Source organism: Cupressus sempervirens, chromosome 5 (genome assembly GCF_028749045.1).
Source record: "Cupressus sempervirens isolate cs-2001-9-10 chromosome 5, ASM2874904v1, whole genome shotgun sequence".
Taxonomy (NCBI): domain Eukaryota; kingdom Viridiplantae; phylum Streptophyta; class Pinopsida; order Cupressales; family Cupressaceae; genus Cupressus; species Cupressus sempervirens.
Window position 1 is genome coordinate 530,034,808 of NC_143122.1, and position 26,006 is coordinate 530,060,813.

At 36.6% G+C, this 26,006-nt stretch overlaps 1 protein-coding gene across 1 annotated transcript in view; it reads left to right on the plus strand.

The window, feature by feature from the left end:
- The first annotated feature begins 1,117 nt into the window (after nucleotides 1-1,117).
- The window catches only part of LOC149557035 (putative potassium transporter 12), a 133,404-nt gene continuing 108,515 nt past the window's right edge, over nucleotides 1,118-26,006 (plus strand). Inside the window, exon 1 of the mRNA XM_089831687.1 lies at nucleotides 1,118-1,545. Within this exon, the coding sequence (XP_089687813.1) occupies nucleotides 1,288-1,545 (258 nt within the window). The 5' untranslated portion in view covers nucleotides 1,118-1,287. The remainder of the gene's footprint in view (nucleotides 1,546-26,006) is intronic.

Genomic DNA, 26,006 nt, shown 5'->3' on the forward strand with positions numbered 1-26,006 from the left:
TGCGGAATATAAATACCTTGGCATCGATTTCAACAAAAAACTAAGCTGGTCTAGCTGCAGGTATAAAAGGACATTAGGTGGATGGAAGGCTTTCTACGCTCTTCAGAATAGGTGCCGTGAAGCGGAGTTGTGGGATTGAAAAACTATTCAAACCTTGTTCGGTCTTCTTGTGCTGCCAGTTGCTCTTTATGGGTGTGAATTATGGGCCAGCAGCACTACTATAGCACAATGGAAACAAATCGAAGGAATCCAAAAGCGCTTGATTACAAGCAAGTTTAAAATTAAAAGCACTGTTCCATATGACATCATGCTAAGTGAAATGGGGGTTGCGCCTATCGAGGCACTTGCTATGGTTCGCCTTTTAAGCTATCTAAAAAGAATCGAAAAAATGGAAGAGGATAGATGGCCGAAAGTTGTCTTTAGGGACACACTATGTAAGCGAAAAAGGACATGGATGCAACAAAACATCAAGTGGATGAGTAAATGGAATATTCATTTCAATATGTGCCCCACAAATAATAAAGAAATAAAGGTCTTTGTTATGGAGAAATTCTACAAGAGAAATTGGGGAAGCGAGATTGGGAGGAAGAAACTATATTATATAAATGAGTTCAACCCCACTTGTGATCAACTCGAAAAAGTGTACATAGGAGCCAACATTTCTTAGAGAGCTAAAATTCTTATTGCTCAGCTGAGAACCAACTCTCACCAACTTCGTTGTGAGACCGGGCGTTGGAAGAGGCCAAAGGAGGCTTGGGAAGAGAGAATTTGCAGATTTTGCAATTCTGGGAAAGTGGAAACTGAACAACACTTTATTCTAGAATGTGAGGCCTACAAGGATAGCAGGGATAAGTTTGCGGATACTATATGTGACAGTTCTTGGCATAACCTGTTCAACGAAGAGTACATTGAGCAATTGGGGGGGCTCATCATTAGTCTACACAAGAGGCGAACAGCGCTACTTAAGTCCGCTTGAGTTGTCTTGCTGTCCCATAAGCTATTTTTAGCCTCGTGGACGTTAAATTTTTATCTATCTATCTATCTACACTGTAAAAAAAATGTTTGGAGAGAGAAATAATTCTACCTATGTAACTTTCCCATACCCAAAAAGGTAACGAAAAATTTCTGCATCTACGTCTACTTGCAGGCGTGAGTGACAAACGCAAAATGTGGGCAGCGGGCAATGGTCGGGCGAGATGTGGTTGTCCGAGCATTTGATGTAAGTTGCATACATTATCACTTGGAGTTCGAGCACGAAACAGAAAGATATTGTTGATTGCGAGAAAGATGGAAGAAGAGGGAGGAGGAGGAGAAAGCAGGTGGGTGGGGCAAGCGAAGAGAGAAGAGGAATCATCAGAAGAAGAGAAAGAAGAAGAGGGGGAAGACGAAGAGGAACAAACGCATTCGTGGTGCAATGGAGGAGCGGGGGACTCAGATAGCGGAGAGAGTGGAATTGAGCAGCGTCTCATCAGAACGGAACCCATTTTGGATTCTTTCGACGTCGAAGCGATGGAGGTGCCTGGCGCACACAGGTTCAATGCTAAGGTACTCTTGTTACCAAACTTTCTTTATGCTATATACTTTTTTATATTTCCTAAAGTTTCAGGATTTAAAACCTAGATCCCCCAAATTGATCAGCACTCAAGCAAAAGTCCCATAGTTATTGGGATGACAAGTTGGAATTTGGCTTTGGAGAACTTCTCCAACATGACAAATCAAGGTGCCATTGTTTTTACCTGCTGATGGTGAAAGGCCGATACTATCAACTCTGCTCTCTGCAATCTGCAAGAGGGTTTTGCTGGGTTCTTACACCAGATAGAATGCTTACTGTAACCATGGTTCCTGCTCGCAATCTGTCGGGCTCTTCCATCCTGTTATAATGTTGAAAGTGCAAATCATCTATAGCATTTCAGTACTCCCATGAAGTGAATCATGTAAGCGTCTTCCAATTTCAACATTGGAAGTGTAGGCTTCTCTTGCTAAGTGGACTGTAATTATTATCTTTCTACGAGCACAACCTTCCCAAGCCACAAAATAGGCAGTAGAGCCTTTAGTTTTGACATTAATTTTTATTTTTTAAAGGGCGAACTTTTCTATTTGGAGTGGGCCTCCTTTACGTTGCAGATTTTTGCTTCTGGCTTTCATTCGCTATCCTAGAGCTCACCTGCCAGAGGTTGGTGCCTGGCTCTTTTTCGTGGCAAATACCGGAACTTGTCTCTAGACCAGGGCTCAATTAGTGCGGTCTTGATCATTACTTGCTGTAGTAAAAAGATGTCACTCATACAAATCAATAATTTTAGGTTCATATTGCATGGCTGCTTCTGGCGAAGAATATAAGTAATTGATTCCATGGAGGTTTCTACCCTCAAAAAATTCTCAGCGGACTCATGTGGGGTTTTTTTGAACCTTTTGCTATAAATTGTCCACTGGATATCATATCTCTGCTCTACAATATCTTTTTAGGAACACTGTTCACTGCAGTTAAATTTATGTATTCCCTCAGAAGAATTCTCAAGTGCTTCCTTCTGGCAATAAGACTCCTAGGTGGCATTGCAAACACTCTGCTCCACTGACGGCCAAAGATCCTTATTTTAAACAGCAGCCGCAACATTTTTTTTTGGAAGATAACAAAGTTTGCATGTACTGAATAAATCACTAAAAAATTGAGGCAATAGAACCTTTTGTGTAACTAAACAATTTTCCACATGTTCACTTTGAGGAGAAAAACAAGAATATGTGAAGTGGTGCGCATAACAGTATAGTAACAAATAGATCATGTTTTTTGGCGTTAAGGTAAACATGTATAATTACATTGATAAAAATAAAGGAGTAGAATCTGATTTAGTGCTGTCGCCCTAGATTTCTAAAAAATAATTAAATCTACCACTCAAAATCCTGAGTTTTACAGGGTAAAAGTGACCTAAATTAGTAATTACATGTTCAACCGACTAGTATGCTCTATAAAACACAGAAGATGAGGTATATAACAAAGAGCATTCATCAGCAGTCATCAGGATGGATAAGGTTGCATGTGCAGCATGATTAACAAATCAGCCTATGGATCTGCTTATGCAAGGTTGCTTGCTGCCTGCACTCTGTCTGCTGCCTCCTCAATTGCAATACCCATGTGATGCTCTGTGGTTTCCAGATTGCTTCGGAAACCTAGCCTCAGTAGCTAAGCATTACTTAGAGATAGCATTGACAAGCTGACCTTCTGCATTGCCATTCAGGGCTCTGAAGTCCATGTTAATGCTTCCAGTTAGAGGCAATCCTCCATATTTCTAGTAGTGTGGGCATTGCTCTGTGCAGCCTTCTTGATCATATTTGCAGTCATGTGATTGCATTGTGTGCTCATCTGTATATTTCGCTAGAGTTCTTTTGTGATTCTTAACACTACTCCCTGCTGCTTGTTGCATCAAAATTTGTATTCTTTGCTATGATATCTCCGTCAAAATAAGATCTATATAGTTAAAATATAAATGAATTGATAAATAATAAATAAATAAAGTAGTAATAATAATATAATATTAATAATGGTATAGTTATAATTTATTATAATCATATTATAATATTGCATAATATATTAATATTGTAATATGAGAATTAAATATTATTATAAAACGATAAAATATAATATTTAGATCAATAATCATAATAGATAAAGTGAAGTATATATATTATTCATTATATATATAATAATAATAATAATAATAATAATAATAATAATAATAATAAATAATAACATAAAAGCAATATTGATGTTAATAAATAAAATAATTAATTTTTAAGAAAAGATACACCTTTTCTCATATCAAGTGTATTAAGAAATATTAATTACCCAAAAAGATATACAAGAGAAAATTAGATATATGGAATTGGTTTGCAAAAAGTTGAGTATGAGGAATCTAAGTAAATTATGTAAGGTCCCAATAAGGGACATTACAAATAGTATCAAAGCATTTTCCTGCTGTTAATGTTTGCTAGCTTTAGTCGAATAAACTTATATATAATTATATATGAGATATAATTTATATATATGTGTTCATTATATTTGAGATATAAGTTTATTGTCATATGAGAGAAATTAATATAATAATGATATATATATATATATATATATATATGATTAAATTTGTTATTATATTAATTATCTGATTAACGACTATACATGTCCCTTCATGGGACATGTCTCTTCATGGCTTATTCTCAATATAAGTAAGAGATTGCTGTCATTTGAAAAACACATACCAAATAGGGAGTGCTTAGTACAATTGCTGCGATCCTGAAAAACAACATGGTATCAGAGCAAGGCTGTGAATATAAGAGAATAAGAATCAACAATAGCAACAATGCAAAATCAAGTTGATCTGGTTGTGATTGATATATGTCAATTTGGGTTTAATTCGAAGGGAGGGGAAGGATTTAATGACCTTCGAGATCATCTCGTGCTGGTGGCAGTAACCAGTGCCTGGAAAGAATAGAGATTTTTCCTTATTGTGAATCATGGAGTTTCAATGGATCTGCTCCAACAAGTTGAGTCTCTAGCACAAGAATTATGTTCTTTACCTGCAAAGATTAAAGAAAAGGCTGCCACCACCAACCCTGCAGAAAGCTACTCTAGTAGAGAGTGTACAGAGAGCTTTGCCTTCATCAATATGCCTCACTTTGATTCTTTGGACAAATTGTGTGAGAGGACATGACTTGACGAAGGCAACCCAAAGTTCTGTGAGACATTTCGAATGTATACCTTATGTATGGTCAATCTTGCATGCAAGATAACTATTATTTATTCTTTCAAGCCTGTGTTGCATGTAAAAAGTTTCAACCATGGTGATTTCAATGAATGTGCAACCACCATGTGTGTAAACTATTACTCCCCTCATGGAAAATCAATGGAAGAAGAGATTCTCACATCTCATAGAGACATTGGGTGTTGTACCATCCTCAACCAAGACACTGAAGGAGGGCTCCAGACAATCAATGATGGATCTTAAATCACAAACGGAGGAAAAGATGAACATCCAAAGAATGTTCATTGGATGACTCACATTTGAAATCACCACTATTGAGCATTAGATACTCAAGGATAATCTTTGATAAAGGAAGGTGAAATAAAGTACAGGAACCCCTTTGAATGATACATAGATTTGGCCCATGTGATATGGGTACCGAAAATAAAGATTAAAAAAATCGTATTTAAAAGGAAGCATTTTCAACACGATCCATGAGAATATGCTTGGAGAGGATAATACGATTTTGCATTGCTAGGATAATGAATAAATCCTGAATGAGAGGTGGAAATGAATATGTGGAGACAACACAGTATAGCACCATTTTCAGGGGTCTACAAGGGCCTGACCTGGCAATTAGTTGCACAAATGGGGGTTGAAGATGGAGATTGTTGGAAATAATCAAGACTAACAAGGTTACTGAGAGGGGAGGGGTGAATCAATAACTCTAAAACTTCAAGTCAATAACATATTCACCATTCATCCATCTAATCTACTGTATGCATGAAAAGATAAACATTCATAACACATGAACATACTGATTTGATGACCCAAAAACCTTCCAATTAGAAAGTAAAATTGGGGTGGGGATGATGCCCACAAAACTTCAATACTGCAGTATAAAGTTGGCCTGTTAAGGCTTACAATGATCACTTCTGGTGATCTGCCCTGTTAGGAGCAAGTAGTTGCTAGATCCACCTTGTTAGAGGATTTACAAACATACAATAAAGTATGCACTCTGTTAGGAGATTTACAAAAGACTGTTAAGTCTACCTTGTTAAAGGATTTACAAACTGATTCACCTGTTAGGATGAAGCAGTGGATCTGGTTACAACTGATTGCTGATAAGATCCTTTATGCATTGATCACCTGATGTGATAGATATAACTTTTCTGCATCTATGTTGACCTTGCTGTATTCCTCTGTTCTGCTGCTGATTCGCTTTTATTCTTCTCAAAATATTGCAATACAACACCATACAATGATACATAACATTTTCTCTCATCTTTTAGAAATGACATAATACATTACATATATACCATTCTAATATTTACACTGGCAAGGTCGGCCAAACACAAGTGAACAAAACATTACTGAGTTGGCCAGATAGTAGAAAACTTGGGTTCCTCAAGTTGACTCGATGACCTTCTGATATTCGGCATCCACTACAATACACTGCATCGTCATGCACTCGGTAAGAGTAGAGGCACGGTCCATACTAATCACTCTAAGTAGTTTGGAACTCGGTAACCATTGGTGAATCGGTGAATATTGTGTTACTCGGTAAAAACTGAATCCATTGATAACCTTCTTCATTTGGTAAACACTAATTCCTTCGTTTACCTTGATCACTCAGTAAACACTAAGTCCTTTGTTTACCTTGATCACTCGATAAACACTAAGTTCTTTGTTTACCTTGATCACTCGGTAAACACTAAGTCCTTCGGTTACCTTGATCACTCGGTAAACACTGATTTCAACTGATGACTCGGTGAACACTGAGAACTTGGTAAACACTGCGAAGCTCGGTGACCACTAACTGCTTGGAGAACACTGTTCTGCTCGGTAACCATTATGAACTTGGTAAACACTGCTGAACTGCCCATATGCTCGGTTTCCAAAGGAATGCTCGGTATAAACTGTAGATCGAGTGATGAGCTCGGTAAGCATTCAGAATCATGTTCTGGATATCTAACAGTGTAGACCGAATCCTTCCTTCTTCTCTAAGCAACTTTGCCTGCTTCTCTGACAAAAATTTGATTCTGAGGTGATGAGATGAGCTTGAACTGGGGTCAAGCTTCAGCTTTTGTGCACATGCTTTTAGATCCTCATCTATCTTATTCAATTTCTCTCTTATCTCCTTAGTATACTCGGTAACATCACAAAGCTTAGCAAAAAGAGATGTTACATTATTAAAAGAATTTTCAATGTTGGCCAAAACTGTGGTTAATTCAACCTGTTTTATTGCTATATGTTGAGCAATGTGCTCAAGCACCTTATTATCAAACTTCTTTTCTGCCTTCTCCATCAACTTTTCTTGACCAAAGATATCCTCATTGAATTTATTAACTGCCTCTTCTAATTGTAACAAAATGTGTTGAGAAGTATCAACATCAACACCTATAGCCTCAGTAATAATATTCTTTGCTCCTTTAATAATATTAAACTCTCTATCTCTCTCATTCCTTAGTTGTTTCTGCTTTGCCTTTAGTTCTATGCGCTGACTGAGCAGTCTTAGTTCATCAACTGAAGCAGTATCCGTATCTATCTTGGGAATGACAATTTCTTTATCCAAGTCTACATCCTCATCCACTGTCTTGCCTGTAAGCAGAAATTTTAATGGAGTCTTTGGTTTTTTTGCTGTGCTAACATCTTTTCCTTTGAAAACAGAGACAATGGTTGATGAGGCTGGACTGGCTGTCAAAACTGGAATAGGACCAACTAAAGGAAGACTGAGAGAAGTGCTGACTGTATCCAAAATTGATATACCTCCCAAAATTGATGTGCATACCGAAATATTCACAATTGGAGAACTTACTGGTGCAAAAATTTGTGCTAATGTAGCTGATGTTGACATAATTGGAGAGCAAACTGGAAAACTTACTGTACATACTGCAGGAGGATTTGATATACCTTGTGTGCTTGTTGTTGCAGTGCATGACTCGGTAATTGAAGAAGTTGCCTGCAGCTCGGTAGATGAAGTGCTTGGCACTTGCATTGGGAATACCTGGAGCTGGGAGGAGACTGGTGAAGATTGAGCAATTGATGTGGTTGTAGTGGTCACAATCTCACTAGTGGAAGCTGTCTCTATAGTAACAGATTTTGGTGGAGTGTGAGGAAGAGATGCAATGACTGCTGCTGCAATTTTCACTGGGTCATCCTCCACCTCAACTGCTTCTTCCTCCTTTTCTTCTTCTTCCTTCTCCTTCAATAATTGCTGGAGATCTTCATCAGTTACATCCATGGAGATGGAATCATTACCTTGCTCATCATCCATATCATCACTGTCATCATCCTTGATTTCAACAGGTTCATCACTTGGCTTATGCAGTTTATAAGTATCATTCCAAACATCAGTTGCATTCTTAACAACTGGTTCTATATTCTTTAACAATATGAGACATGTATTGAATCTCATATTCATTCTTCCTTCCCGATCCTTCATTGCCTTTTTGATTTCTGCATCTGTCAAGCTAGGTACCAATTCTCTCAATTTCTGTTCAAAAATGTCTCTAACAGTTTGCTCGGTGATCTCCCATCTTACCTTTATTTTATCAAACAATATTGCAGGAATTTGGGAGACAAATTGGTTTGGGGAGAATTTCCAAGTTCCCAACTTCTCCATTACCAGATCTTCAATTTCCTTTTGCTTAGCAGGAGTCCTTGATTCATACTTTAAGGCTTTAAAGTTGCTGATTCTTGCACCAATCCTAAGTTGTTTTAGCCTATCTTCAAATGTGAGAGGAGGCTTGTTAAACACAACTTCACTTTCCTTATTGCCTTTCCTTGTTCTCCTTGAAAATACTGCGTGAGGTTTGGTAATGATTAACCCACCTTTCTTCTTCACAGGCTCTGCCTCCTTTTCTGATTCCTCTCTTTCAGATTCTTCTTCTTCTACATCTTCATCTTTTCCTTCGGTAAGCATAAGAGGGCCGGTATCAGTTTTTAACTTAGCAATTTTCCTCTTTCCTTTGTTAATTGCTTGAGGCAACTTGATTTCAAGTTCAATTCTTGCTTTTGCCTCATCATAGGTACTGAACGCTGGAATATTGGGAATAGCTGGCTCATTCATCAGTGCCTCAATTACATCTCTTGCTTCATCAATATTCAGCTCATAAGGCAATGGTTTTACCCATGCCACTCGGGGTATGACTGCCTGTATATACACTTTGTCACAGTCAACCATGAAGCATACATCATCTTTGTAGTCCTCAACAAGCTTAGGGGGAATTCTAAACCTGTTGTTCATTCTCTCTTTGAAATCTTCAAAATAGATATCCATTACTTTATCAAAATTTTCGCCCATTTCTGCAATGAATTCATTAATCTGATACAAAATTGGAACATCCTTTCTCCATACTACTGTACCTTTAGAAGGGAAAAACTTTTGCACATAGAAAAATAAACAGGTTAACAAAGAATCAAATTTACAAGGGTTGCTCTTTGAAGTCCTTATGCTATCCATATTTTTGTTGAATTGTTTCAACTGTACATCTGCCAGGTCGAATTCCATATTCTTCTTCACAACCTTATATGCTAAGTCCACAGCTTCACAAGGCACACTATTCAATCTGCTGGAACTATACATCTTATATGCAATTAAATGAATTCCAAATCTTAGCTCTATATTTGATACATTGTTAAGTTTTAGTCCTCTGCCATCCCATTCAGCTAGGGTTAACTTCTGAAGTTCATCCCGACTTAGGGTTTTAGTGGTTTTGGATTTGCTTAACATAGGTAAACCCGTGATCTTATGAATCATCTTTTTCGTTATCATGACGGGTTGCTCTAACCACAATTGACCATTATGCACACGGCTTAAAATGTATCTTATCCATTTCATTTGAAAGTTCCTTGGCAAGTGCGGGATATGGGTCAAACCTTTGGTTTCCAGATGCTTGTGCTCGGGTTTGAGAGTTCCATCCACACATAACTCGGCTAAGGCACTATCCATTTCTAATGTACCAATTTCCTGAATATTGCACATAAAATGAGTACGAATATCGTTAACAAGGAGTACTTTTGGTGGAATTCGTGATTGAGCTCCATGCGGGTCGAGCGATTCAGCTATGGCGGGAACGAGCTTGAAGCTAGGTGCTTTCCATTCGACTCCCTTCACAAGCATTTCAGAGCCCCTCTTCGCCTTGCTGCTGCTGGTGCTCGTGGATGCCATTGCTGTTCGGTGAGTGAACGATTTCGTAAAACAAATTCTTCGTTTGAAAATCACTTCAAATCGCTTGAACTCACTTGCGTGCTCTTGGAAATCTCTTCGCTCTGTATATTCTAAATTCGTGGTGAAAAATGAGATCAAATTTTGCCCTTTTGATGAAAGGTAAGGTAAGGTAAGGTGGTTTTATAGTCCACGACACTATGCCATAGTTTTTGGGTTTACATATGGTGACAGTGATATGGGACTACCTTGTACTCTTTTTCGAGAGGCGCTTGGCACTACAAACGAGGCGTACATACCCTACCCCCCAGTGGGATTTGAACTTGTGACCTCTTTTTCAAGAGTACAAGTTCTCCACCACTAGGCCAACTTAGGCTGTTAATGCTCGGGTACGAAGGTAGTTGAGATGACCTAGGGTTTGTCAGACAGTCACTGATTTACTTGGTAAACCTTGAAACTTGGTGAACAAACAAAACCTTTCATAGTCCTGACCTAGCTCGGTTAAGTCTGAGACCAACCTTGCTCGGTAGATGCATCACAGTGAACTATGTCTTGTATCTGAAATACTAATTTGTCATTTGCACTCCTTCATTCTGGAACTGCTTAGGATATAGCTTGAAGATGTAGTCCCTGATCCTTCTTGATGGGTCTAATTAGAAATGGTGGAGTCACCCACTTCTTGAGTGACATTGCCATCATTTGAACTTTTTGGTTCGGTAGATTTAGGAATCCACTGTTGTCTCATCTGTTTTCGAATGTTGTCAGCTCTGGCTTTCTTTTCATCTTCAACTCTTCCTATGTTCATGCAATTCTTGGATATATGACCAAGTTCGATACATGTATAACATCTTATGGTAGTATCTTTCTTCCTTAGGTGATGCCTTGTACAGTTTACTCCGATGTGTCCATATTCTCCACAATAGTGACATCTGCACCAAGTATTGTAGTCCCAACCAAATAATGCTTTGACAATTTGTTCTGTTGGATTGAATGATTTAGATCTGCACTCAGATGCATTGTGACCTTGTTTCTTGCATTTGTGACATTTGCCTTCAAATGTTGGTTTCTCTTTGCATTCATTGGCTTTGTGACTATGCTGATTGCAATTGTAGCATTTACCATTGAATTTCCCTTTACCATTGCTCCAACATCTGTTAGATGTATGACCTATCTTGCCACAGTGATTGCAAGTGGATCTTTGATTCCTTTGGGCACCTTGTTTGGAAGATTCACCTTCTTCATTGTATCCAAGGCCTGCTTTACCTTTTTGTCTATGAAGATTCTGCTCATTTTGCTGATTCAATTGATCCACATCTGTTTGAGATTTTATCATCCTTTCATTGACTTGCTTTTCAATATTTAAGTCATTTTCCAAACTTTCATTGATTTGTCTTTTAGATCTTAGATCACTTTGTAAGCTTGCATTGATTTGTCCTTCAGTGATTAAATCATTTCTCAAACTTTCATTCTTAGATCTTAAATTCACAATTTCTTCATTTGCATTAGATAGTTGACTTATAAGATTTTCATGCTGAAGGGATTGATTATTTCTTACCTCTAAGTCTTCATTTGCCTTGTTTCTCTGTTCCAGAACTTCACATAGCCTGATGGATTGGATTTCTTGTTCTCTTTTAAGCTTTCTTACTTCTTTCTGTAGAGAACCATTCTTTGCTAGGAGTTCCTTGATTGCTTCATTAGCTTCATTTGAGCTGCTTGATGGTAAAAGGTCTTCAATCTTTTCTTCAACATACTGATGATCATTCATTCGTCTTGCAAGTTCCTTTCTTCTTTTTAGAGATTGAGAAAGATGCTCCTTTGCTTCTTTGAGTTGAGCCATGGCCATTTCCAAATCTAGCTTTTCATTCTCAATAGATTTGTCAAGTCTGAATATCTCCATTGTCCTTGATCTTTGCTCAAGCTGTCAAACTTTATCCTGAGAACCACAATGCTCTGATACCAATTGTTGGAAATAATCAAGACGAACAAGGTTACTGAGAGGGGAGGGGTGAATCAGTAACTCTAAAACTTCAAGTCAATAACATATTCACCATTCATCCATCTAATCTACTGTATGCATGAAAAGATAAACATTCATAACACATGAACATACTGATTTGATGATCCAGAAACCTTCCAATTAGAAAGTAAAACTGGGGTGGAGATGATGCCCACAAAACTTCAATACTGTAGTATAAAGTTGGCCTGTTAAGGCTTACAATGATTACTTCTGGTGATCTGCCCTGTTAGGAGCAAGTAGGATTGCTAGATCCACCTTGTTAGAGGATTTACAAACATACAATAAAGTATGCACTTTGTTAGGAGATTTACAAAAGACTGTTAAGTCTACCCTGTTAAAGGATTTACAAACTGATTCACCTGTTAGGATGAAGCAGTGGATCTGGTTACAACTGATTGCTGATAAGATCCTTTATGCACTGATCACTTGATGTGATAGATACAACTTTTCTACATCTATGTTGACCTTGCTGTATTCCTCTGTTCTGCTGCTGATTCGCTTTTATTCTTCTCAAAATATTGCAATACAACACCATACAACGATACACAACATTTTCTCTCATCTTTTAGAAATGACATAATATATTACATATATACCATTCTAATATTTACACTGGCAAGGTCGGCCAAACACAAGTGAACAAAACATTACTGAGTCGGCCAGATAGTAGAAAACTCGGGTTCCTCAAGCTGACTCGGTGACCTTCTGATACTCAACATCCACTACAATACATTGCATCGTCATGCACTCGGTAAGAGTAGAGGCACGGTCCATACTAATCACTCTAAGTAGTTTGGAACTCGGTAACCATTGGTGACTCGGTGAATATTGTGTTACTCGGTAAAAACTGAATCCATTGATAACCTTCTTCACTTGGTAAACACTGATTCCTTCGTTTACTTTGATCACTCGGTAAACACTAAGTCCTTTGTTTACCTTGATCACTCGGTAAACACTAAGTCCTTCATTTACCTTGATCACTCGATAAACACTAAGTCCTTCGTTTACCTTGATCACTCGGTAAACACTGATTTCAACTGATGACTCGGTGAACACTGAGAACTTGGTAAACATTGCGAAGCTCAGTGACCACCAACTGCTTGGAGAACACTGTTCTGCTTTGTAACCATTATGAACTTGGTAAACACTGCTGAACTGCCCATATGCTCGGTTTCCAAAGGAATGCTCGGTATAAACTGTAGACTGAGTGATGAGCTCGGTAAGCATTCAAAATCGAATAAGTGTTGTAACTAATGACAAATATATTATAATTCCAACAGGAGATAGTGTCTATGTTTGTAGTGGATTGTTGTCAATTCTATAGGGAACACACTATTAAAATTCTAAGTAATTTAGGTGGTGGTCAGGAAATTCCACTAAAAGACAAGTCTCTTTGGATTATTGAACACATTAAATTTATACAATATAGAGGAGTCATCGAGGATAAGAAGTGACATTTCTTTTGGTTGGACCTGCAGAGTGGAATAAATTGAAGTCACAAGCGATGGAGCGGAGTATGAAGATGATATTAAATCTTCTAACTCAACTGCCATAACCAATATGGACCCACCCAATGTACTGAATGGAGGAGATAGGTAAAGGCAAGTGGATGCCACCAATAACCTTCTGTGGGAGGTAAGTACATAGGTAAGAGTGTCCTGATTGTTTAGGATTAAATGTTATTATTATAATTATATAGGTATGAGTGAATGGTAAATTAATATAAGAAAATAATCAATGTGATTATATATATGGATAATAATAACTAGAATGAAATTAGTTCATCATGATTAAGTATACAATCAAAATTCTAATGTTCTTATAATTAAATATAATAATAATAATTATTAAGAATAATTATTAAAGGTGATTCTTATTTTTTATTTTCTATAAGAGGTATGTGCCTTGATCTTTGCCTTTGAGAAAGTTCTTGCAAGAAAAGGAGGATTGATATCAGATTCAGAGGGAGTCTGCCTTTTCTTCAAAAGTAAAGGAGCTCAGGAGATTGATGGTGAGAGGTAGTTTGACACATCCGTTTGAAGGAGTGGATAGAGGATATGTTTCAGTTGATCTTTGAAGATCTTGATCATATCAGAATCAGAGGGAGTTTTGACTTCATGTAAAGTTTTGGTATCATGTGTGTGACCGCATGATTTAATGGGCCTGCCCCTTGTGCACATCATGAGGAAGCGGCGACTCCAAATGATCATCACTTGTATTTGCAAAAGTTATTGGAAGGTGATGATCTTACAATAATTTAATTCATGAGATACATTTTATGTAAATATTGAAACAAATCATGCTGAACTATATCTTGTAAATCAACAACTGAGTGTTAGATGTCATTCACTTGACGGTCTATGAGTATATTGTATAGATATATAATAGGTATTTAGTGAATATCATATGTTGATATTCTGTAGTCCATTATCCTATTGAGTACTGGGTGAATATGATGGGTTGATTTTCTAGAGACCAATACTCATGATATCAGATGTGATATTAGATCTTATTTGAGTACTTGATGAATATCATATGTTGATATTCTGCAAGCCATTACTTAGAGTATTTGGTAAATATCATATGTTGATATTTTGGAGGCCAATACTCATGATATCAAAATGTTGCTCAGAGTATTTGGTGAATATTATATGTTGATATTCTGGATGCCAATGGAGGATATCTTTTGATCAAAGATATTTTTAAAATTTGCCATTCCCAATATTACTAGTGGTGTAATATCTGTCTTGTGCTTATCCTCCCTAGCTAAGAGGGAGTGTTGATGTTTGATAGCTTTATATATATATATATATATATGTTCATTATATTTGAGATATAAATTTATTGTTATATGAGAGAAATTAATGTAATAATGACACACACACACACACACACACACACACACACACACACACACACACCATTAAATTTGTTTATATATTAATTATCTGATTAAAGAATAGACTTGTCTCATGAAGGGACATGTCTCTTCATGGCTTATTCTCAATATGAATAAGAGATCGCTATCATTTGAAAAACACATATCAAATAGGTAGTGCTTAGTATAGTTGCAGCGATCTTGAAAAACAACACCTGCTCACATACAATGATCCAATGGACACAATCTCACATAAGAATAACAAGAAGTGTTCAAGCAAACCACGCGAATAGAGACAGGTCACGAGTTAACAGAATTATGATTAATGATTACGTTATGCTAAGATTGATATTCAATCGAAAGAATGATATGAACCATCATAGTTGATTTATTATCAAATATGAAGATTTAGAATTGTCGCAAGCTGAGGCAAACAATATAAGGTGTTGAGAGGTAAAGAATCCTAATAGGAAGTCGTTTATGAAGAATATTATCAAGCCTTCTGTTTTATCGATGAGAATATATTTGAAGATCGATAAGAATAAGCCAACTACTATACTAATTATCCAACTTAGATAGTCAATATTATATTATGATTTAGTTATGAATAGGCACATGGTGACGATAGCACTTTGAAGATAAAAAGATGTGATTAGTATACGAGCTTAATCAACAATCATATAATCACTTGAGCAATAATAGCTATTATGGAAGGGTGCAATTACTTGAGTAGCATTACGAAGTGAAGATCACGTCTTTTGAGTTTTGATGGATGCGACCATCCAATAAATCAAGATATATAAGGAGTTGAAAATTGATCATTTAATCATCAGATTACAACTTATTCTTATTTAACCTATTTGGATCTACTCGATTGAGCACTTGCCTTCTTGGCATAAAGATGGTTACAAGCAATTGCATATCAATCTGAGACAGTACCATAGTTGCAAGAATAAATACTCATATCATAAACAATAACACACCAATATAATCAACTCCTTGGCATACAAAATATAAGCTTCATAAGATCATATTATCATTATCAGATTTGAGATACTGAGTGACCAGTATAGAAATCAATATAGTTAAGGTTTGGGACAATTACAGAGTTTTGGAAGAAAGTGGTTATATATGCTATAATAATAAATCAAGAATGTGATGATAAATATACCTATGCTTGGCTATAGTTATCAATGAAAAATAGATACACATTATTAATCATCAACAACAAAGTCAAAGACAGAGAAATATAAAAAAGAAAATTAATAAGTAATTGGCGCGTAGAATTGTATATTACATACAGTGAGATCTCTTACACTACTAGCATCATCAGGCAAAACAGAGAAGACATTCAGATCATAAGACACAACTTTGTATCTCTATGGCCGATATGTAAATTATTGCCTACCTTCTTAGTTAAACATAATAGTAAATTGATAAGTAAGAATACCAAAACATTATCGTTAATTAACACACATGCTCAAACTGGTTATTAATTCTAAGTTGGGAAGAAGAGTAGAAAAGCAATAAGGGAGAGGCATGTGCAAATCCAGCCAATTGGTTATTCCAAGATAGGGTAGAGATTAGCGACCCCGAGCACCTTGTGGACATGTCTAAGAAAGGCTTAAGGGCTTGGATCTGTAAACCCTTGAGGGAAACCTTTGAGTTTGGCGCCTAAGCAACCTATTGCATCTCAACATTCTCACAAGACTGGAATAATAACCAATAGAATGATCTTTTTAGTTCACACATCGCGTATTGCTAATTTACCTATAGAGGTAGTTTGAGGAGAGAAAACAAAGGTGTATTCAAGGAGAGGCTTGTGTAAATCAAGCCAATTGGTTATTTCCAAGATAGGGTAGGGATCAGCATCCATGAGCACCTTGCAGACATGTCCAAGAAAGGCTTCAACGCTTGGATCCGTAAAACCTTGAGGGAAACCGTTGAGTTTGGTGCCTAAGCAATCTGTTACAGCCTAAGTGTTCTTGACTAAGAACAATAATAAGAGCAAAACAAAACAAGCATCCTGCTAACTAGGGCACCTCATGTGGATGCTTAACACCTGCCACTGAGGCCAAGGGGATCAAAGTTATGCTCTTGGGCTTAGTATGGGATTGGCTTGGTCTAAATTATGAATTACATTTTTTGAGACTTATATATGCACATATGTACTAATGATCATTTGTGGTTGCAAGAATCTATTGAAGTAAATTTTGTAAATCTTTTCTTAAGCCGAGCTCATAAAAAATTGTAAAGCATTAATCAAGAATGCATGCATTATGTCTTCATGCATTCATGTGTCTACTTCGTGTTTTCATGCACTCGTGTGTCTACTTCGTGTTTTCATGCACTTACGTGTTTACTTTGTGTATGCTTCGCGTTTTCATGCATACTCCATGAATCCCTTATGCTTTCTTGCATTGAATTATTTGCTCTACAAGAAAAGCTATGATTATATCTTTTTTGCTTGAGGACATGCAAAATTTGGGAGGGGAGGATTGTGATATCCCCGTCAAAATAAGATCTATATAATTAAAATATAAATGAATAGATAAATAATAAATAAATAAAATAGTAATAATAATGTAATATTAATAATGGTATCATTATAATTTATTATAATCATATTATAATATTGCATAATATATTAATATTAAAGTATGAGAATTAAACGTAGTAACACGGGGATGCATCTCGCCTTTTTGCCCCACGTCCCAGAGATGGGGACGCACTGGGGACTTGGGACTCCGTCCCCTTGTCCCCAGCGACACCACCAAATTCCACCACCTTTGTTGAGGCTGGGGGACGTCTTGGTGTTGACTGTTTGCTGATTCGACTATTTATTTACAATGTTAAATGTTCTAATTCAATGCAATTTTCAACTATTTACTCTTTTACATCTTTATATCTTATTTTGCAATAGATCTTTCCATAACTAGAATTTTAAGTACCATATGTATAGCATATACAACACCCCTTGTACCCCACCACCGTCCCCCCGCCATCCCTCTACCATCCCCAAATTAAGGCCCCTTTGTCCCTGCGTCTTGGAAACTTGTCCACCCGTTCCAACGTCCCCCCATCCCCTAGGGCGGTGCAACTATGGAATTAAATATTTTATAAAACGATAAAATATAATATTAAAATTTTAGATTAATAATTATAATATATAAAGTGAAGTATATATATTATGTATTATATATAAAATAATATTAATAATAAATAATAACATAACAACAATATTAATGTTAATAAATAAAATAATTAATCAAATGAAAAGCCACACCCTTTCTCATATCTAGATATATAAAGAAATATTAGTCATCCAAAAAGATATACGAGAGAAAATTAGATATATGAAATTGGTCTGCAAAAAGTTCAGTATGAGAAAATTAGATATATGGAAGTGGTCCATCCTTCGGTGGTGGTGCTTAGAGCTTCTATGCTTGAGTTCAAGTGATGAAGGGATTGACCAAACATAGAATTGCTATCAAGGGGGTACTTAGCATTTACACCAATTGCTTATTTGATGCTTATTTGAGAACTTCAAAGGAATTGTATTGGTAAAGAGGTTGCTGTATTGGTCAATTCATTAATTCTATATGTTATCCTAGAGATCTGTTTTGTGTAACAGTTCTAAAGCAATTTGGGCAGTGAGTTCAGTTGTGTTCTTTGTGCTCCTAACAGGGTTAGAATCTTTTGACAGGGATTCAAATTCTCCTAACAGGGACTCATATGTACTGATTGTATTGAATTGGCTCCTAATAGGGTCATTTCCTCTTACAAGGAACTTTTATATTATTTTATCATATTGTATGTTTCCTCCCCATCGAGGTTTTCCCTTTGATCAAGGGTTTCCTCCCCACCAAGGTTTTCCCTAGTTAACAAATCATTGTGTCATTGTTTGTATTGGTGGACTTTACTTTCTAACATTTAGTATGCATGCGAGAATTTGTATAATGTGGCAAGTGGTCCATCCATTATGAGAAATGGTGGAACTTATTACAAGGGATGGGGTTTGGAGACAGCAGATTGAAGTGGAAGAGTCTATGGAGTCATGCCTGGAGTGTAAGGGAGGTGAACATCAAAATGGGTTGTGCCCAACAAAGGACAAAGGAAAAGATTCATTAGAGGTGACATTTTCTAAGTTAATTGCTGAAAATGAAGGGGAGCTCTGGAAAGAAAATGATGCCTTCCTAAGAGCAACAAAAGGTCAGCTTGAATGTACCTTGGAACTAGAGGCAAATGTGAGTTTCCTGAAACCTGAAGAGGCCCCAGTAGGTGTGGAAGATTCTGTGCCTGTCAATGACTTAAGCATGAGTAGGACAAGGGTCAATGAGACAACAAGGGACTTTACTTTGTCGATGACACATGCTACTTTAGAGGTCAACCCGAGTCTGCACTCTAGTGGGTCCTTAGAAGGATGCAAGGCAAAGATGCTGGGCTCACAGTTGGTAATGACAATGCCAACTACATCGTTGTACTTGCCCAAGTCTGACATTGCTGCCCCTTTACAAGGATCTGTGGGTCAAAAGGTGGTAGAGGACATAAACACAAGGATAGTTGTTGGTTTGGGTGCTGAGGCACTGGAGAAAGATTGACAGATAGAGAGGGATTGTAGGGCGAATCGTCAAGAAATAGAAGGAGATGCTGAGTAGAAGGTAAAGAGGTAATAGTGTTCAAGGACCATCCCAGTGTCCCCAGCTAGGAACTTGGAGAAGTTGTAGGAGGAGGCAGGTTTCAGTGAAAGTATCAAATATGATTAAGAGTTCACAACAAATCAGGAATGGGGTGGTGGGAAAGCTTTAAGCTTGGACACTTCATTGGGAATTTTTAGAAAAAGTACCATTGCTCAAATGACATCAAAAAACAAGAGCAAAGGGGGGGAAGGTAGAAGGTGAGGAAGATTGTTAATCACAACTCAACTTGAGAAAGCGGGATGTGCAGTGGGTCAAACCAAACAGATATTCAGAAAAGGGTATTCCTTTTCCTAGGAGCAATGAAGGTCCTTTTGTGGAATGTCAGCTTGACAAGATCCATCAGATAGCGTTGTCTTTATCAAACTAGGCAATAAATTGTTATGTTATAGGAGTTAAAACTTAGTGATGTGGAGGTTTCTTCTTTTATGAATCAATGTAGAAATTGAAAATGTGCTATAGTGGAAGCTCAAGGTGCTTTGGGTGGTACATGGTTGCTTTGGAATCAAGAGATGTTAGACATCAGAGTGGTTCAGTTAAAGAACTCATGGCAATGGGCCCATGTGTAGCTGAAACAACTAAATGATGGTTTCAAACTGATTAATGTATATGGCCGCAACTCTACTGAGGGTCTTCTAGATGTGTGGAGGGCTCTGTCAGAGGTCATTCATTAGGAGAAGGATAACGTGTTTGTACTTGGGGCTGATTTCAACTCCATTCTTAGGTCTGCAGATAGAATGGGTGGCTTGGGATGGGCTAGTGCAAAACAGAAAAAACTTCAGTAACTTTGTGGTAAAAAATGGAATAATGGAGCTCTTCTTTAAAATTGGAGATCTTCTTGGAATAACAAAAGACTAAGCCTTTCTGGATATAGCTGAGAATTTAGATTGATTTCTTGTAGCTTGTAGTTGGGCATTGAAAGAGTGGGACCTACATGCAAACATTTTTCCTATGACAGGTTCCAAGCACTTCCCACTAAGCCTTAGAATTCAAGAATGATTGTCTTTTTGAAAGGTGTATGTTTAAGTTTGAGAAAATGTGGTTAAGATTTGAAGGCTTTAAAGATGTTATTTAGGACTGGCGGTATCATGCACCATGAAAGGGAGCAAAGCCTTTATTTTCTTCAAAAAACTCTAGCTTCTGAAAGAACAACTTTAGAGATGCAATAGGGAGGTGTTTAAAAACAATCTTCTCAGAAAGTTTAGGTTGGGACAAGAACTCAAAGATTTGAATGATAAGGTTATCATAGACGTTATCATAGATGTGACGGGGGAGACAAATTTTGAATCAGAAAAATTATTGAAGGCAGAGTATGTAAGTTTTCTGCAAATTCTGATGTAAAAATACTGATATATTACCTTCAACCTTGCTGGGAATGGTCCTTAGATATTCTGGACAGAATATTAATTGTTCTTGGAGAATGGTGTATAATTCTGGAAATCAGTTTTAATCCTGATATAAAATCGCTCAAGGTAGTAATGTTAGAAGAGCAGACTTGTTTTTGTTTAATGTGTGCCTTCTATCCACATACTTGCCTCTTCTTTATAGTAAACTCAAGGGGCATGTCCTTAGAAAGGACATGACCCTTTCTAGGTCGGCCCTTTCTAAAACATTTTTAATTTATCCAAATCGGTGTCCTTGAGAGATGTCTAAAAGTTAGTTAAACTAACTATATTTAAGCAGTGAAGACATTAGGAAAATGTTCCCAAATGGAATGTTGATCTGCAAGATAGTAATCTAAAGGCTAATTCATTAAATGCATTACCAGATCTATTCAATCTAAAGAAGAAAATCATTACGTTATCAGAGTTGCTCATAGAATTAACACTCCCTCTTAACTTGATAATCATAATGAGAGATAACATATCTAGCACCATCAATATTGATGACTAAGCATAGATTGATACTCTATATCTATCTGATAGAATACAAATGTATTATAATTCAACCATACCAAGTCTTTTTCTGAAGTGATCTATCTTCACTCGAGAGAGAGGTTTGGTAAGAATATCGGCTGTTTGGTACTCTATATCTATCTGAACCTTCTAAGCTTGATGGAACTCTGATTATCACAGTGAATAATAGTGGGATTCATGGGTTGATCAAATAATCCCACAAGTAACTTTCTAAGCCAAGCTGCTTCCTGAGAAGCCATTGCGGTTGCAATTTATTCAGCCTCTGTGGAACTCTGTGCTACTGATGACTGCTTTTTGCATATCCATGATATCATTGCTGAGCCTAAACTGAAACATCATCCTGAAGTGCTTTTCCTATCAGTAACATTTCCACCCCAATCTGAGTCTATGAATCCATGTAAGTTTAAGTCAACTTTCTTATACTCAAGCCCAAGGTTAAGAGTGCCTTGTAAGTATCTAATAATGTGTTTGACTGCAACCAGGGGAATCTCCTTTGACTCACACATAAACTGACTTAAGGCATTAACAACATAGCAAATATCAGGTCTTGTATTTACCAAGTACATAAGAGACCCAATCATCTGTCTGTAAAGAGTAAAATCTATGGAGGTGATTCTGCTACTGCTTCCTTAAGTTTGTGTAGATTAGTCTCCATTGGAGAAGACATAGATCTGCAGTTCCACATTCCAAATCTCTTCAAGATGTCTAACGTATACTATCCTTGATTAAGTGTGATGTTGTCAGAGTTCTGCCATACTTCCAATCCTAGGAAGTTATAAAGGAGTCCTCAATCTTTCATATCAAATTGTTTGATTAGATCTTTCTTGCTTTGACCTATAAGATGTTAGTAAATCATCAACATATAGTATCAAAATTATCATATCATCTTTATCCCTTTTATAATAGAGATTTGGATCAGCTTCATTCTTAGAGAACCCTAAACTGGTGAGATATGTATCGATTCTTTCATACCATGCCCTTAAAGCCTGTTTAAGTCCATAGAGAGTTTTCTTGAGTCTGCACACAAAGATTTTTGGATTATGAGTTTCAAATCCTTCAGATTGTTTCAAATATACCTCTTCTGTAATCTTTCCATTCAGAAATGTTGTTTTAACATCCATCTGATGTACTTTCTATCCCTTCAATGCTGCAATAGCTAGGACTGCTCTTATAGAGGTGTATCTGGCAACTGGAGCGAATGTTTCTTCATAATCAATTCGCTCCTTTGTAGAGAATCCTTTGGCTACGAATCTGGCCTTATATTTTTCAGTGCTACCATCAGCAGCATGTTTGATCTTAAATATCCACTTAGAAGAGACAACATATTTTCCCTCAGGCCTTTGCTTATGTCTTAACCAATGCCTATGCTCTTGGTTCTTTATAATGGATTGGTATTCTTCTGTCATGGCATCCTTTTGAGCTGTATGTTTGATAGCATCTGAAACATTTGTTGGTTCTGATTTAGATAAGTCACTCATGTTTGTTGCATAGCTAGAAAATCTTTTGGGTCTTTTGCTCTCTTTGAAGGTTCCAAATGGTGCAACAAAGTCTTGTGCTTCCTCTACAGTCTTAATAGCCCAAAGTGGTATTTTCTTAGGATTTTGAGTTTCCTCAAGATTAAGATTTTTAATTTCACCTTCAATTTCTTCAGTGTTCTCCCTTTGAAACTCGGGTTCATGATTTTCTTTAGAACTAGGTATATGTGAAGGATCTTCAAAACTTAGGGCATTTTTGAATGCTAGATCTTCAAATATTACATCCCTACTAAGTTCATTTTTTTTTGACCAGGTATGTAAACTCTATATGCTTTGGATATTTGACTGTATCCAATAAAAATACCTGTTCTGTTTGAAGGTTCAAGTTTAGTTCTTTTCTCTTTAGGAATATGAATGTAAACAGGACACCCAAATATTCTAAGATGATTGATATTTGGTTTAAAATTAGAGAAGACTTCCTTAGGAGTTTTATCTCCGAGGTGGGAGTGAGGGCATCTGTTTTGAATATAGATAGTGTTAGATGTGACTTCTGCCCAAAGATAGGATCCTAAATTTTGGTCAAGTAGCATAGCTCATGCAGCTTCCACAATTGTCCTATTCTTTATTTTTGCTACCCCATTTTGCTGAGAATTGTGAGGAATAGTACACTCCCTTTTAATCCCTACTTCTTTATGAAAATCCTTAAACAAATCTGAAGTATATTCCCCTCCATTATCAGTCCTAAGAGTTTTAATTTTGTGCCCTGATAAATTTTCAGTCAAAGATTTGAATTCTTTAAATCTTTTAAGGATTTCTTCTAATTCTTTACATTTCAAGAAGTAAATCCATATCTTCCTAGAGAAATCATCCATAAAGAGTACATAGTACAAAAATCCTCCGAGAGAAGGAACATGCATAGGTCCACATAAATCTGAGTGGACTAATTCTAAAACATTGTTAGTTTTTCTAGTGTTATTTTGAAATGGACTCTTGGTGTTTTTACCTAGTGTACATCCTTTACATATGCTTGAATGATCTTTATTTAATTTAGGTAGACCAATAACCATCTTTTTCATAGTTGATAAGGCTTTGAAGTTTAGGTGCCCTAACCTTCTATGCCATACTTCGTTTATATCAGCAACTTCATGGATTAAGGCTTGAATAGGTTCTATATTTAATTCATACAAGTATCCCTTTCTTTGACCAATCAACTTTGATTTCTTAAATGAAGAGTTCTTAGACTAGGTCATTACTTTACTGTCCATGAATGCAACCTTATGTCCATCATCTTCAAGTGTTGTAACAGATATTAGATTCCTCTTGATTCCTAGTCCGTAAAGTACTCTTTTGAGATGAAGAGAACCCGACTTCAGTTTCAAGGTGCAGTTCCCAATTCCTTTGACAAAATGAGTAGAATTATCACCTATGGTAACTTGTCATTAACTTTTTCTGATATCGAGTTTAGTACTTCTTTGTATCCTGTAATGTGTCGAGATGATCCACTATTAACTACCCGTGCTTTTCTTGATACCTCATTTGATAGCATTGAATACAATACATAATTTTCAGGATCATAGCCTTCTTTTGTCTTAGTTACCTCTGTGAAATTTACTTGCTGTTTTGTATTCTCTTGCAGTCTGACTTATAATGTCCAAGTTTCTCACATTTGAAGCATTTGACTTTAGATATGTTCCTCTTGAATTTGTTGTTGCCTTGAGGGGTCTTCTTCTTAAAGTGTTTCTTCTTTCTTTTGTAGGAATTTGTATTGAGAACATGAAGTTCTTAATCTTCAGTTTTCGATTTGAGTCCTTTCTTAAGTTGCCTAGATTCTTCTTGAAGGTAGTCTCCTTTAAGTTTGTTGAAGTCTAGGAGCTTGCCTCTAGCACTTAATCCTTGTGAGAAGTCCTTCATCTCCAGTTTTCGATTTCAGTCCTTTCTTAAGTTGCCTAGATTCTTCTTGAAGGCAGTCTCCTTTAATGAAGTTTGGGAGCTTGTCTCTAGTACTTACTCCTTGTGAGAATGTTTCCCATGAATCCGGCAACCCATCTATAGCCATAAGTGACAGCTCTTTGACTTCAATTATGGTCCCTATACCTGCAAGTTCATCTCTTAGACTAGCCACCCTTAGGAAGTATGAATTCATAGATTCTCCCTTCCTTATTTTTATAGGATTACGTTGCCTTTTTAGTGCAAGGGTTCTAGTTGCATTGTTAACCTCATATGCATTTAATAATGCACTCATCATATTAAATGCTGTTTGATGTTTCATTAGCATAGGTACTAATTCATCTTTAACTCCATCTAATATGATTTTCATGGCTTTCTTGTTTCCTTTAATTCAGATAGTTTTATGAGGATCAACATCAGGTTGCTTGGATTCCTTATCAACAAACTGTATTACATCATTGTCTTCAAGAGTCATCATAATTCTGAATTTCCATGCAACAAAGTGTTTGTTTCCATCAAACCTGTCTTCGGGTCTGATTGCGTTGGCCATTGAAGGTAGAAGGATGTTTGCTAGATATGTTTTAAATCTCATTATCAATTTGCAGAGCCAAGGTTCGACTGCCAGAGCTCTGATACCATGTAAGTTTTTTGCAAATTCTGATATAAAAATACTGATATATTACCTTCAACCTTGCTGGGAAATGGTCCTTAGATATTCTGGACAGAATATTAATTGTTCTTGGAGGATGGTGTATAATTTTGGAAATCAATTTTAATCCTGATATAAAATTGCTCAAGGTAGTAATGCTAGAAGAGCAGACTTGTTTCTGTTAAATGTGTGCTTTATATCCACATACTTGCCTCTCCTTTATAGTAAACCCAAGGGGCATGTCCGTAGAAAGGACATGACCCTTTCTAGGTTGGCCCTTTCTAAAACTTATTTAATTTATCCAAATTGGCATCCTTGAGAGATGTCTAATAGTTAGTTAAACTAACTATATTCAAGGAATTAAGACATTAGGAAAATGTTCCCAAATGGAATGCTGATCTGCAAGATAAAGTAAATGTCTTCTAAAGGCTAATTCATTAAATGCATTACCGGATCTATTTGATCTGAAGAAGTAGATCATTATATCCTTAGAGTTACTCATAGAATTAACAGAGTATGTAGAGGTT